This window comes from Tupaia chinensis, unplaced genomic scaffold (assembly GCF_000334495.1).
Source record: "Tupaia chinensis unplaced genomic scaffold, TupChi_1.0 Scaffold000484_1, whole genome shotgun sequence".
Classification (NCBI taxonomy): Eukaryota; Metazoa; Chordata; class Mammalia; order Scandentia; family Tupaiidae; genus Tupaia; species Tupaia belangeri.
In genome coordinates this window covers 1,802,830-1,817,674 of record NW_006159996.1, presented here as the reverse complement: position 1 = coordinate 1,817,674, position 14,845 = coordinate 1,802,830, and the positions used below count along the sequence as shown (strand labels likewise).

Here is a 14,845-nt window from a genome sequence, read left to right as displayed (position 1 = left end):
TTTTTTTTTTTTAGAGGTTTTTGCCATAGGGCGTGTGCGCTTGCCAGACAGACAGAGAGAGACAGAGAGATAGAAAGCGAGAAATCACCCCCCAGGGGGGATGGCCACACTGCAATCCCTTCTCTTCCATTCTACTCCCGGGATCTTGGGCATGTACACACATGCGCCTGGCGTGAGTTTTAAGCCACCGGGTCCGGGATGCAAACTGTGGCCGACTATGTGGGAGTCCAGCAACATAGCCATTACGCTAACTGCTGGTCCCAACATTTAAAACCTTTTGTTGCCAGCCAGGTGGCATGGTGGCTAAGGTGGCTGGATCCCAAATGGCTGCCTGTACAGTACAAGTCCTGAACCCAGCGGCCTGAAAAACACACTGTGAGCGTTATGCCCAAAATCCTGAGAGAAAATGGAGGAGAAGGGAATGTAGTGTGGTCATCCTGCCTTGGGGTAATTTCTCACTTTCTCTCTTCCTCTCTTTGTTAAGTGCATAGGCCTGGTGAGGCAAAACACATACACACATACACGCGCACACACACAAATAAAAGACCAAATACTGCACGATTCCATTTACATGAAATGTCCAGAAGAAGTAAATCCTGGGGACCGGCAGGTGGTGTGGTGGTTAAGGGCGCTGGACACTTCCACATGGCCAACCACGGTTCAAGTCCTGGACCTGGCGGCTTGCTTTCTCACTTCTCGCTCTCAGTATGTCTCTCTCTGGTCAAATTAAAATAAATGAATGAATAAATAAAACTTAAAAAAAAAAAAAAAGAAGTAAATCCATAGAGACATGAAGTATATTAGTGGTGCCTATGAAGGAGGGACTGTAGAGTTGGGAGTGGATATGACAGCTAAAGGGCTCCAGATTTCTTTTTAGGATAATGAAAATGTCCTAAGTTTGACTATGGTGATGAATGCAGGAGTCTATAAATATAGTAAAACCACTGAATTGTATAACTTTAAACGGTGAATTGTATGGTATGTGAATTCAATCTTGGTAAAGCTGTTGAAAACCACATTTACGAGGCATCTGTTCATCTGCCCAAAATGCAGCTTTTATGATATTTAAAAAGACTGACAAATTTCATTATAAAAATATTGACAAGAAGCAATTATAGAAATTAACTTTCTCTACTTTACAGAATTTTAAAAGCTAAATTGAAAATTCTCACTATTATGTGCTCTTATTTTTATATACTTCCATTTCAGGATATTTTACTAACATCTACTTTGGTTAGCACTAAAAAATATAATTTTTTTTTCAGAAAAGAGCACACAGCACTTAGGTACTTAGGACCATAATGAAAGTCTGAAATAAGTAGAAAATAATTTCTATATCAATATTTCTATGGAAATTATCCAAAAATTTCCACCAAAAGAATCAAATCTTTCCATGGAGCTTCGTTCTTGTGGTAATTATAGAAAACATTTTCCTCAAAACTATAATTTACCAATCTATAGCATAATTCTTTTAAATTTTTTATTTATTTAAATCAGTGGTCAGCAAAGTATGGCCTGAGTACCATATCCAGTTTGCTGCCTTTTTTAATATGGTCCTAAAGCTAAGATTACTTTTTATATTTCAAATCATTGAAAAAATTAAAAGAAGCATATTTCATGACACATAAAAACTGTATGGGATTCAAATACCAGTGCCCATAAGGTGAAGTTCTTTTGAACAGCCATGCTCATTTATTTATTTATTGCTTATGGCTGCTTTTGTGCTATGACAGATTATATGACTATAACAGCCTAAAATATTTTACATTTTATAGAAAAAGTTTCCCAACCTCCAATACAAATGATAAAGGGGCTAAAGATACAATGAAGAGACTGTATATTCACTAAAAACCATTTTGTTGGGACCAGCAGATGGTGTAAAGGTCACATTGCTGGACTCCCACCCCACCTAGCTGACCACAGTTCTAGTTCCAGACCCAGCGGCTAGAACCTCACACTGGGTGTTGATGCGTGTGCGTGAGTGCCCAAGATCCTGAGAGAAGAATGGAGAAGGGACTGTGTGGTGTGGCCATTCCCTCTGGGGTATGATCTCTGGCATTCTGTCTCTCTGGTGAGCACACATGCCCTATAGCAAAAATCTCTCTCTCAAAAATAAATAAATAAATAAATAAATAAGTAAAATAAAACCCATTTCATCAATCTGTTGGCATAAGAGCAAACTGGCTATGTGGGGATTGCTGACCATATCCTTGGGAAGTTATACAAAAATAAAAATTACAGACACAGGGTCAGCAGTGATAGTGCAGTGGTAATGCAATGCTCTGTAATGTTGGGCCCACATGGAAAAGTTCCATGTTTGTATCTGGAAGTTTTCCTGTACAGCCCAGAATGCACATATGTGCCCATGATCGAGGCTGGTGGGGGCCTCTCTCTTTCCTCCCCTCTCACTCTCCCATAAAGAAATAATTTTTTTTTTAAAGAGAGATTTTTGCTATAGGACATGTATGCTCGCCAGAGAGACAGTGAGCAGAAAGAGAGAAGTCACCCTGATGAGGCATGGTCACGCCCCAATCCCGTATCCTCCTTTCTTCTCTCGGGATTTTGGGCACGCACACACACGCCCCTGGCATGAGTTTTAAGCTGCCAGGTCCAGGATTCAAACTGGAGTTGATTATGTGGGAGTCTAGTGATGTAACCATTGCATCATCTGCTGGGCCCAGAAATAAACTCTTTAAGAAGTTGAAGAAAAAGTGAGGCTACATGGTAGCAAGGCAGTTATGCAATGGTCTGTGAGGCTGAGCCACAAAGTTCTAGGTTCTTGGCTCCAGAGATCTTTGAACAAGTGTAGTGAGAACATGCCCATCATCCAGGACTGGCTGAAGCTGAGGGTGGATCACAATGTGAAGAACCTGTTGGGAATGCTTGTCTATCTCTTCTTCCTTATGTCTCTCTCCCTATCTATCTATCTATCTATCTATCTATCTATCTCAGTTTCTCTTGCTCATCAAGAAAAAAAGAAACCAAAAAACACAGGTACGGAAGGGATCTTAAATAGTCATCTAACTTCAAACTCTATTTTAAGATTAATATACTTTTTTCTGACTTTAATTGTAATAAAATTTATCATGCAAGTACTAAAATTTATTTTCCTAATGAAAAGATTTTAGGTTTATAGTTTTTTTTTAAATAAATATTTTTTAATAATTATTTTATTTTTATTTATTCATTCTTTTTTTTTTTTTTTTTTTAATTTGACCAGAGAGAGACAGAGGTTGAGAGTGAGAGAGAGGAAGTGAGAAAGCAAGCCACCAGATTCAGGACTTGAACCCTGGTTGGCCATGTGGGAGTGTCCAGCGCCTTAATCACCATGCCACCTGCTGGTCCCCAGGTTTATAGTTTTTCCTATTATAAGCAACATAACAGCGAATGTCCTTATACATTCATTTCTTTAAGCAATTGTCTAATTATTTACCTTAAGTAGAATTTCTAAAAATAGAATATCTAGAGTAAAGGTAAACACTCTTTTTTACTGACGCATTTGTCAAAGGACTTGCATTAATAGTTATACGAGATTCTTACGACACATCAAAAACCACATTAGAATGCTAATTTTTCTATTCTTGACATTGATAGATATTATAAAACTTTTTCAAATTTCCTTTTAGTTTGCCAGAGAGAGACAGAGAGAGGGAAAGTGAAAAAGCACCCCTATGGGAAATGCAATCCCAATCTCCTCCATTTCTCCATTCTTTTCGGATCCTGGGCATATACATACACATGCCTGACATTTTTCTCAAGCTGCCAGGTCTAGGACTTAAACCACATGGTCAGTCATGTGGGATCCAGCTGACTTAACCACCAGGCCATGAGATGCCCTCCTCTCTGTCCCCTACTTTTAACCAAGAATAGGTATCGAAATTTAGGCATCTCTCAAAATTGTCATACTTTTTCTTCCTTTCATCATTGTTATAGTTTAGATAATGGTTTTTCTCTCAAAGTTTCATGTGTTGGAAAGTAGTGAAGTCTAGTGGGCTGTGAGTGCATCACTGCTCTCATGAATGTCTCATAAGACTTAGTGAATTCTAGTTGTCATTAGAAGGCATTAGTTTTCAAGAGAGCTGCCTGCACCTACCATCCTTTATGCTTCTGTTAGCTATGTTTAAGCCAGCTTGATGCCAACCTTATGTCTTCCAATTTCCCAGCTACAAAAACTGTGAGTCCATAAACTTTTATTTCTTTATAAATCACCCAGCCTCACATATTTCTATAAGCAATGCAATAATGGATTGAGACAGTCATCAACAAAATAGGTTCATGTTAAACTATTTCTTGCATTCCTAGAATAACTCTACTTGATCATGGAGTTAATTCTTTTAATATAATTTCTGAATTCAACATCAACACCTTCAAGCTGCTGGGTTTGGAACTCAAATCTCACTTTCAGCCATATGTGAACACTAAGCTGTGGGCTGGCCCTTAACATCTTTGTGTGTGTGTGTGTGTGTGTGTGTGTGTGTGTGTTTTCTAAAGATGTTTTTACCTTAGGGTACATGTGCTCATCAGAGAGAGAGACAGACACAGTGAAAAGGAAAGAGTAATTATCCCCAGGATGAATGGCCACACTGCAATCCTTTCTCCTCCATTTTCCTTCTGGGATTTTGGGTGCACATATGCCTGGTGTGATTTTCAAGCTACCAGGTCCAGGATTCAAACTGCAGTCTGTCAAGTGGGAGCCCAGCAATGTAACCACTACACCATCTGCTGGTCCCATCCTCATTTTATAGGAAAGCAGACTCCAACCAAGGAAGGCAATCTTGTCTTTTTAAAATCTTTCCCCTTTATCCCACACATCTCAGATACTAGACATTTAATCTTTAATTCAGAACCTAATAAACCACTTACAGCTGAGATTTTATAACAAACCAATGATTTCCAACACTTTATTAAATTTCCTCTCAGACTATTATTAAAACTACCTGGGCAGTAATATCATTTGGTAAATTGGGATCTTGCTCAAAACCTAGTACACCTCACTTACATGGTCTCAAATTATTTCTTATGAGCAATAAGTTAGAGCAAAAACAGTAATAATGTTTGGATATTTATTGACCATTTCCTTTCAATCACATTTTGTTAAGGTTATTAGTCATATAAGTCTACAAATTATTCTTACAGATTTTCAATAGTTTTTAATAATGAAAATGACTTTTCCCACTTACTTTTTCCAGGTCAAGTTCCTTTAAAAGAATGCTTGCATTCTTATTTGCTTCTGCAGCCTGCTGGTCTTTAGCTTTCACAATTGTCTCAACACACTGGTGACATTTTTTTAGCAGTTCCTACAACAGATAATTAAAGTATATAAATGTAAGAGTGTATAACACAAAAAAGGCCAAATAAAATATGAATTGATAAACACAACAAAATCCAGGAGAGTTAAATCTTAAATGACTAAAAATTCACTAAACCAAAGTAAGCTATCCTTTGAGTCCAGTCATATATCAGTCTTACTTTAAAATAAGGAACCATTCCCTAAAACATTTGCATGTTCTTAGAAAACCTTTTAATCAGGTCAATAGTTTAGAAATAAATATAGTTACTATGACTATAAAACATAGTAGGAAGAAAATCTCAAACTATCAAAAGTTTATCAAAATGATCTATTTTGCATATGGAGAAACTAATACAGAAAGATCAGATGATCAATTTCTTAGAGGACAGAAAGAACAGGTTCCTAACTGCATACCTTGACACATCATTTCACAAAGAACAAAAATGTGATTCAGAGACCAGCAGATGGTGTAATGGTTACACTGCTGAACTCCCAAGTTGACTACAGTTGAAGTCCCAGACTTGGCGGCTTAAAACTCATGCTGGACATGTGTGAGTGTGTGCCCAAAATCCCGAGAAGGGAATGGAGAAGAAGGGATTGAGGAGTGGCCATCCCTCCTGGAGAGTGATTTCTCGGTTTCTGTCTTTCTGGCAAGCATACACACCCTATAGCAAAAATCTTTCTAAAGAACAAAACAAAACCAAAAACAATAAAAAACTTGCTTCAGTGGCAGATTAAACTTACCTTATCTGTAATTGTTGCTATGTATCTCATACATTCTATATCAGACGGGAACTGATTGACTTCCTTTACCAAATATTGAACAACTTTTACATGGCCCTATAAGAAGTACAACAAAAAATAGACAAATACCATTTCAAATTATTTTAATAAAATATAAATTGGTGATATTCAATAAACCTCAGCATAAAAAGGAAATTGGTTCTAAAACAAGAGAGAATATTCAAGATTTGAAAGCATCATTTTTGTTCTACCTAACTAAACCTAAACAAAATAGACTATTACATTTTCCAGAGCCCCATGACCTAAATCTAATAAAACACTTTCTAAATGCCATTATCAGGAGCTTGATGATATATAATCAATTCTAAGCACATATATTTTAATAAAATCATGCGCACGTGGTTTCTTCTAAGGTTCTAAAACATCCTCAAGAATTAGTCTGATGCAGGACCAGCCCTGTAGCCTAGTGGTTAAGGAAGCCACATTCCACATGGTTGACTGGTTCAAATCCTAGTCCCAGCTTGAAAAATACACTAGGTGTATGTGTGCATGCCATAAATCCAAAGAGATAGAAAAATGGAATAGAAGAGATTGTGGCATGACCACATCTCATTCAGGAATGCTTTCTTCCTCACCCTCTCTGGAGAGTACATACACTCTTTGGCAACTAAAAACAACAACAAAAAAAGGGTGAGTTGGATGATGACAAAAATCAGAAAAGTATTTGCCTAAGGCAGGGAATTAAATGCAAATAGGCAGGGGCCAGCAAATGGCATATTGGTTAAGGTGCTAGACTCCCATTTAGTGATAACCCAGTATGTATCAGGCAGACTAAGAAGCTGGTTTAAATAGTAGTGAAAGGGACCAGCAGTTGGCATGATGGCTATGTTTCTGGACTCCCATGTAGTCGACTGTAGTTTGACTTCCAGACTCAGTGGCTTAAACTCATGCTGGGCACATGTGCATGTGTGCCCAAGATCCCAAGAGGAGAATGGAGGAGAAGGGATTGCGGCATGGCCATCCCCCCGGGGGGTGATTTCTCACTTTCTGTCTCTTTGTCTCTCTGTGTCTTTCTGGCAAGCGCACGTACCCTATAGCAAAACCTCTCCAAAAAAAAAAAAAGTAGTGAAAAAGAGTCATGACTCTCAGTTCGCATGGGCCTCTCAATCTAGTTGGCAAGACAGTCATTCAAAGGGCAAACACAGCTGGCCTCATGGCCTAGTGATTAAGGAAGCTGGCGTCCACATGGTAAACGGTGCAGCTTAAATTTTGGTGCCAGTGGCATGATAAACATGCCAGACAGATGTGCACACGTGGTCCAAATACTGACAAAATAGAGAAAAGATGGGATAGTGGCAAGGCCTATTAGGGGGTGCTTTTGTCCTCTCTTTCTTTCTGTGTTTCTCATGAGAGTGTACATGTCCTCTGGCAAGTTAAAAAATATGAGGGGTATGGTAGAGGCTAATATATAACTGGATATATAATTATAAAATTGAAATAAGGAAAATTAAAATTCTATTACAGAGATAACCAGGTGTGGGGGGGCAGTCAGTGGTGTGGTGGTTAAGATGGCTAGATCCCACATGGTCGACTGTGCGGTTTGAGTCTCAGACTTGGGTGCATGTGCATGTATGTGTGACCAAAATTCTGAGAGGAGAATGCAGGAAAAGGTATTGAGGTATGGCTATTCACCTTGTGGGGTGGGGTGTGTCTGTGTGATTTCTCTCTCTCTCTGTACATGCCCTATGGCAAAAACGAAAAAAAAGAAAAAAAAAATAATCAGAGGGACTTTTTCCAGATTGGGTAATGAAAAAACTCTCCAAAAAGTGACATTTAAATGGGAACCAAAGGATGAGTAGACAGAATGAGTCAAGTGAAAGCAAGGGAAGACATTTCAGGAAAAGAAAATCAAGAAGGGGGACCAGCAGTTGGCGTAATGGCTATGTCATTGGGATCCCATGTAGTTGACCGCGGTTTGAGTCCTGGACCTGGCGGCTTAAACTCATGTCAGGCGCGTGTGCATGCGTGCCCAAGATCCCATGGGGAGAATGGAGGAGGAGGGATTGTGGTGTGGCCATTCCCCTGGAGGTTATTTCTCGCTTCCTGTCTCTCTGTCTCTCTCTTTCTGGCAAGCACACACCCTATAGCAAAAACCTCTCCAAAAAAAGAAAAACCAAGAAGCAAAAACCCTGAGGCACTTAAAAGATTAGTACATCATAGGCCGGCCAGTGACAAGAATAGTGAGCAACGGGAATGGTTGCATGAATGATTAGTTTAGGGAGGCTAACACAAACATATTATGTAGGGCTTTGTATGACATGCTTTTGCCATAGGGCGGGCGCCACCACGCCCGTGTATGACATGTGAATTAGTGTATAATAATTGCAATGGAAAGGCTTTTTAAAATACACAAGATAATGGGCTAGCCCATGGCCTGATGGATAAGGAAGCTGGATCCCATATGGTTATCTACACAGTTTGAGTTCCAAACCCAGTGACTTAAAAAACACACTGGGAGTATATGTGTGCCCAAAATCTGAAAAGGAGGGAGAGATGGAAAAGAAGGGATCGCACCATGACCATGTCCTATAGGGAGTTCTTTCTCCCTTTTCCTCTCTCCAGTGAGTGCACATTCCTCTGGAAAACTGAAAAAAAAAAAAAAAAAAAAAAGGCTTTGGTATTTACAGGAGGTCTAAAAATTTTCAGGAGTCCACTTCTTTTTGTTTCTCCTTAGGTAGAGAAAACATCCTTCAACATGTAACAGCTTGCTTTCTTTTTTTTGGGGGGGAGGTTTTTCGCTATAGGGCGCGTGCGCTCGCCAGAGACATAAGAGACAGAAAGCGAGAAATCACCCCTCAGGGGGGATGGTCACGCCGCAATCCCTTCTCCTCCATTCTCCTCTTGGGATCTTGGGCACGCACGCACACGTGCCCGGCGTGAGTTGTAAGCCACTGGGTCCAGGACGCGAACCACGGTCGACTACGTGGGAGTCCAGCGACATAGCCATTACGCTAACTGCTGGTCCCCTGTAACAGCTTTCTTTAAACCTCATATTTTATAGACAATATGACAGTAATACTCAAGATATCAAATGATTTAACAACAAAGTTGCTTAATGGTAAACTACCATGTAGCTCTTAGATTTGATGACAAAAAACTGGAAAGTTGAAAACTATGGTCTTGCAGTTAAGGTAGCTACAGCTCACATAGCAGACTGCGCTTCCAAGTTCTGGTCACTTGAGAAACACACCAGGCACGTGTGCCTACATGCCCTAAATCCAGACAAGCTGGTGAAACAGAAAAGGGATATAACTGCATGACCGCACTCCATCGGGGGTGGATGCTTTTTCTCACTCCCTCTCTGTCTCTTCTCTGGCAAGTACATGGGCCCTCTGGCAAATTAAAACAGAAAAAGAAAAAGAAAAAAAAGGAAAGAATGGAAAGCTAACAGTGACTTTTGTATGGAAATATGCTTAATTCTCTAAGACCACCTTATCTTTCTTAAATGGTTTCAATTTAGAATTCGCTTAAAATGATTAAATCTCACAGTATTTTTCTCCCACATCAAATTACCTTGCGAAATGCTGACATAAGGGGTGTGATTTTCCGGTTATCTGCTGCATCCACATCAGCACCTGCTTGTACTAACAATTGCACTACATCAAAATGACCACCATTGGATGCCAGCCAAAGTGGCGTATTTCCCTTCTTGTTACGAACATCAATATGGGCTCCCCTATAAACAAAGAATATTAATATAGTCTGTTTTCTATATGAACAGATTTAAAAAGTTTTTTCTCTATTGACTTGTCATCTCTTACAAAATAATATGAAAAATAGCCTGTTTATAAAATGTCAATAAAGTAAAATAATTTTATTAATTTTAAAGGTTCTAAAAAGTGAAAGGGACCATAGGAAGTTCTATATACAAACAGAAAACTACTCACCTATTAATCAAGAGCTCACAAAATTTGTAGTGACCCTTGTCTGCTGCTATTGTTAAAGCAGTATCTCTTGAGGAAGGCACAGGGGGGGCATTGACATCTGCTCCTTTATCAAGGAGAACTCTTCCAACTTCTGCATATCCTCCAGAAGCAGCTTCCATCAAGGGGGTAAGACCAGTCTATTTAAATCAATAAATGATACCATTAAATTATAAAATTTCTTTTTTTTCTTTAAGAGATTTTTGCTACAGGCACATGTGCTCATCAGAGAGACAGAGAGGGAAAGTGAGAAATCAGCCCCCAAGAGGGATGGTCATGCCGCAACCCTTTCTCCTCTAATTTCCTCTGGGGGTCTTGGGCACACGTACACGTGTACAGGCATGAGTTTAAAGACACTGGGTCTGGGACTCTGAACTCCCACTACAAGGGAGTCCAATAACATAACCATTATTGCCAAATACTGGTCCCACAAAATTTCTTAAAAAGACTAAAGCAATTGATTTTTTTTTTTTTTTGGAGAGGTTTTTCGCTATAGGGCGCGTGCGCTCGCCAGAAAGGCAGAGAGAGACAGAAAGCGAGAAATCACCCCCCAGGGGGGATGGCCACGCTGCAATCCCTTCTCCTCCATTCTCCTCTTGGGATCTTGGGCACGCACACACAAGCGCCTGGCGTGAGTTTAAGCCACCGGGTCCAGGACGTGAACCGTGGTTGACTACATGGGAGTCCAGCGACATAGCCATTATGCTAACTGCTGGTCCCAAAGCAACTGACTTTTCTTTTTTCTTTCTTTCTTTTTTTTTTTTTGAGAGGTTTTCGCTATAGGGCGCGTGCGCTCGCCAGAAAGGCAGAGAGAGACAGAAAGCGAGAAATCACCCCCCAGGGGGGATGGCCACGCTGCAATCCCTTCTCCTCCATTCTCCTCTCGGGATCTTGGGCATGCACGCACACGCGCCCAGCATGAGTTTTAAGCCACCGGGTCTGGGATGCGAACCACGGTCGACTACGTGGAAGTCCAGCAATATAGTCATTACGCTAACTGTTGGTTCCCAGCAATTGACGTTTGATAGGATTTTATTTCAGCTTTTCTCTCATAAAAGTACAAAGCAACGTTCAGTCTTAAATTGTATTAAGGAGGAACTGAAGCTGTTATTCAGTTACAGATGCTTAAGTATATTCAGTTATAACATCTTGTGCTAAAAAGAAACTATTTCCTTATTTTGGAACTAATTTTCATCATGAATAAAAAAGAATTTCATAACTTTTATTAGATAAAAAACCGTTCATTAGATGTTTTAGATAAAAACTTCCTTATTCAATTAGTAGATTTAAAAATATATTTAAATATCACCTCATAAATCTTGTGCATATATGCCTTTTGGACATTAGTCTCCTAAATTTTTGCTACAAGTACCACTCCCAAAATAATATGGATAGGGAACCAGAAGTTAGCATAATGGCTATGTCGCTGGACTCCCACGTAGTCGACTGTGGTTCGCGTCCTGGACCCAGTGGCTTAAAACTCACACAGGGCGCGTGTGCGTGAGTGCCCAAGATCCCGAGAGGAGAATGGAGAAGGGATTGTGGCGTGACCATCCCCCCGGGAGGTGATTTTTCGCTTTCTGTCTCTCTGTCTCTGTCTATCTGGTGAGTGCATGTGCCCTATAGTGAAAATCCCCCCCCCCCCAAAAAGAAAAATATATGGATAGAATTTTTTTTTGAAGGGTTTTTGCCATAAGCCATGCGTACTTGCTGGAGAGAGACAGAGAGAGAAAAAGAAAGGAAAAGAGAGTAATCATTCCATAGGGAGGATGAATGACTATGCTGCAATCCCTTCTCCTCAAATATTTTCTTGGGATTTTGGGCACGCATGCACATACTGGGCATGATTTTCAAGATACCAGGTCCAAGGACGAGAACTGTGGTTGGCCATGTGGGAGTCCAGCACCTTAACTGCATGCCACCTGCTGGCCTCATGACTAGTACTTTTTCTTTTGAGTCATTTGTGCTATAGGGCAGGTGTGTTTGTCAAAGAGAGACAGCAAGAAATCACTCACCAGGAGGATGGCTATGCCACGATCCCTTCTCTTCCATTCTCCTCTTAGGATTTTGGGCACACATGCACACACATTTGGTGGGAGTTTTAAGCTGCTGGGTCTGGGACTCGAACTGCCATTAACCACGTGGTAGTCTGGCACCTTAACCACTACACCATCTGCTGGCCTCTGACTAGCATTGTTAATAGGTAAGTTAGTCATCATGAATATTTGTAATAAAAAAAGGCAAACTGGATGGCAGGAAAGGTTCATTTCTCTTTATGTGATGAAAATCCAAAGGACAACTTCCTCCTAATTTCTTAAGAATTAAAGAATGTACATGTCACATTTAAGAAATATAACTAACAGAGGCCAGCAGGTGGTGTGGTGGTTAAGGGCGCTGGGCTCCCACATGGCCGACTGCAGCTCAAGTCCCGGACCTAGCAGCTTGCTTTCTCACTTTCTCTCTCTCTCACTCGCTCTGTCCCTCTCTGGTCAAATTCAAATGAAATAAAGTTAACAAATAATTTTTTTAAAAAAAGAAATATAACTAATAAAGGTTAGGGAATAAATATGAGATTTCTATTAAAATCTGTCAATTTGAAATGATGATGAATTAGATGTTGTCTGATTATAAGGAATTCTACCTAAGCTTAATTTTTCTAGGGTGATAAGGACCTAACAGTTCTAAGCAAAATAAAGTACTAATATACTAATTCTGATCTTTTAAATGTAAAACTGGGCCTATTCTCTACTGCAATGGTAACACACTGCTCAAGAAAAGCCAGATCCTTCATAGCAACAGCAGTTTGAATCCCCACCAGAACAGCCTGAAAAACTTCGGACATACACCAAAATCTGACAACTTGGAACAGTAGAGGAAAGGGATTGTGGCTGATTTGCTTGAGACACCCCCTGCTCCATGTTTGATATAAGGTGCATGCACTCACCAAAGAGAGGGAAAGTAATAATTCCTCTTCATTCCCCTAGAGAGATGGCCACATTGCAATCCCTTCTCTTTAATTCTTCTCCTGGAATTTTAGGCATGCATGTAATGCACTTGGCGTGATTTTAGTCACTGGGTCTTGGATTTTCAAGTCACATGGGTAGGCCATGTGGGATCAAGCTGCTTTAACCTTATGCATTTGCTGGCTGTTGCTGGAGGTTTTTACCAATGGTATGTATATGCCTCATCAAAGTCCTTTAAAAATCTACACTAAAAAAGGAGTTGGACAGTGGCACAGCAATACAATGTGATGCTCTGTAAGGCTGACCCATATGAGAAGGTTCTAGGTTTGTATCCAAAGACCTTCCTGAATGCTATGCGCACACATGTGCCTATGATCTGGCATTGGCTGAAGCTGAAGCTAGGGGTGGTTCATGGTATTGGGGCTGTGTTGGGCTATTGTTTCTCTCTGTTAAGGAAAAATTTAAGTAAAATAAAGCAACTTTTAAAAAACTCAGATTTCAGGGAAAAAAGAGAAATGAAGATTTTCTACTGATAATTTACCCTCCAGCCCCCAAACTAGAGTGGTAGGGAGCCCCTCTAGCCTTCTCTCTGTCTGTCTTTGTCTCTCTCTGTCTTCTCAGTTTTTGGTAATTTTTCCTTTTTCAAAAATATTTTTTTTGAGAGATTTTTGCTATAGGGCGCATGCGCTTGCCAGAATGACAGAGACAGACAGAAAGTGAGAAATCACCCCCCAGAGGGGATGGTCAAGCCACAATCCCTTCTCCTCCATTCTCCTCTCGGGATCTTGGGCACGCACACACACAATGCCTGGTGTGAGTTTAAGTCACTGAGTCCGGGACTCGAACTGCAGTCGACTACATGGGAGTCCAGGGACATAGTCATTACACCAACTGCTGGCCCCTTTTTAAATTTTTTAAGATAAAGTATTCTCTTGGCTTTCAGTTCCACCTTTATCTTGCTAATAATCCCCCTTTCCCCTCCCCTCCAGGAGTGGCAAGGGGCAGGCCTTCAGAAGAAGATTCCACCATTGCTCCTGAGAACTAGTGAACAAGCGTGCCGTGCGGATTTTTATTTTTTGCCTTTTTTATAAAAAAAGAAAGAATAAATTTTTTTGGTTGTTTTTTCTTTTTTTTCTCCCCTCTCTCTTTTTTTCCTCTTTCTGTTTCCTTCTCTTTTTATTTTATCTCATCATCTGCTCCTCAATCTCCATTCACTGTTTTTATTTATTTATTTTTTTAAAATTTTCTTATCTTTTTTAAATTTATTATTTATTTATTTAAATTTTTTTGGAGAGGTTTTCACTATAGGGCGCGTGCGCTCGCCAGACAGACAGAGAGGGACATAGAGACAGAAAGTGAGAAATCACCCCCCAGGGGGGATGGTCACGCCGCAATCCCTTCTCCTCTATTCTCCTCTCGGGATCTTGGGCACGCACACACACGTACCAGGCGTGAGTTTTAAGCCACTGGGTCCGGGACGCGAACCGCGGTCGACTACGTGAGAGTCCAGCAACATAGCCATTATGCTAACTGCTGGTCCCCATTCACTGTGTTTTTAGATGGATCTAAGGGATCTAGTAGCCAAACATCCAAATATGAGTAGGGTTAACATATTTATCAATACCAACTGAATATGCTACACAAAGGGATAAAAATGGTACGACAAAGAGATTCCAGGTCACCTCCTTCTGCACACTCCTGAATGCTCAGATTGAACTTCAAGAATTAGGAAGAGACCAGCAGTTAGCGTAATGGCTATGTCGCTGGACTCCCATATAGTCGTGTAGTCGACCATGGTTTGTGTCCCGGACCCGGTGGCTTAAAACTCACGCTGGGTGCGTGTGCGTGCGTGCCCAAGATCCCGG

At 40.4% G+C, this 14,845-nt stretch overlaps 1 protein-coding gene across 1 annotated transcript in view; it reads right to left on the bottom strand.

Annotated features, from left to right (window-relative positions):
* Positions 1-14,845, bottom strand: part of ANKHD1 (ankyrin repeat and KH domain containing 1) — a gene marked incomplete at its 5' end in the record, with an annotated part of 156,886 nt that overhangs the window by 19,647 nt on the left and 122,394 nt on the right. The window contains 4 exon segments of the mRNA XM_014590788.2: positions 5,181-5,297; positions 6,035-6,130; positions 9,608-9,770; positions 9,982-10,157. Of these exon segments, the coding sequence (XP_014446274.1) occupies positions 5,181-5,297; positions 6,035-6,130; positions 9,608-9,770; positions 9,982-10,157 (552 nt within the window).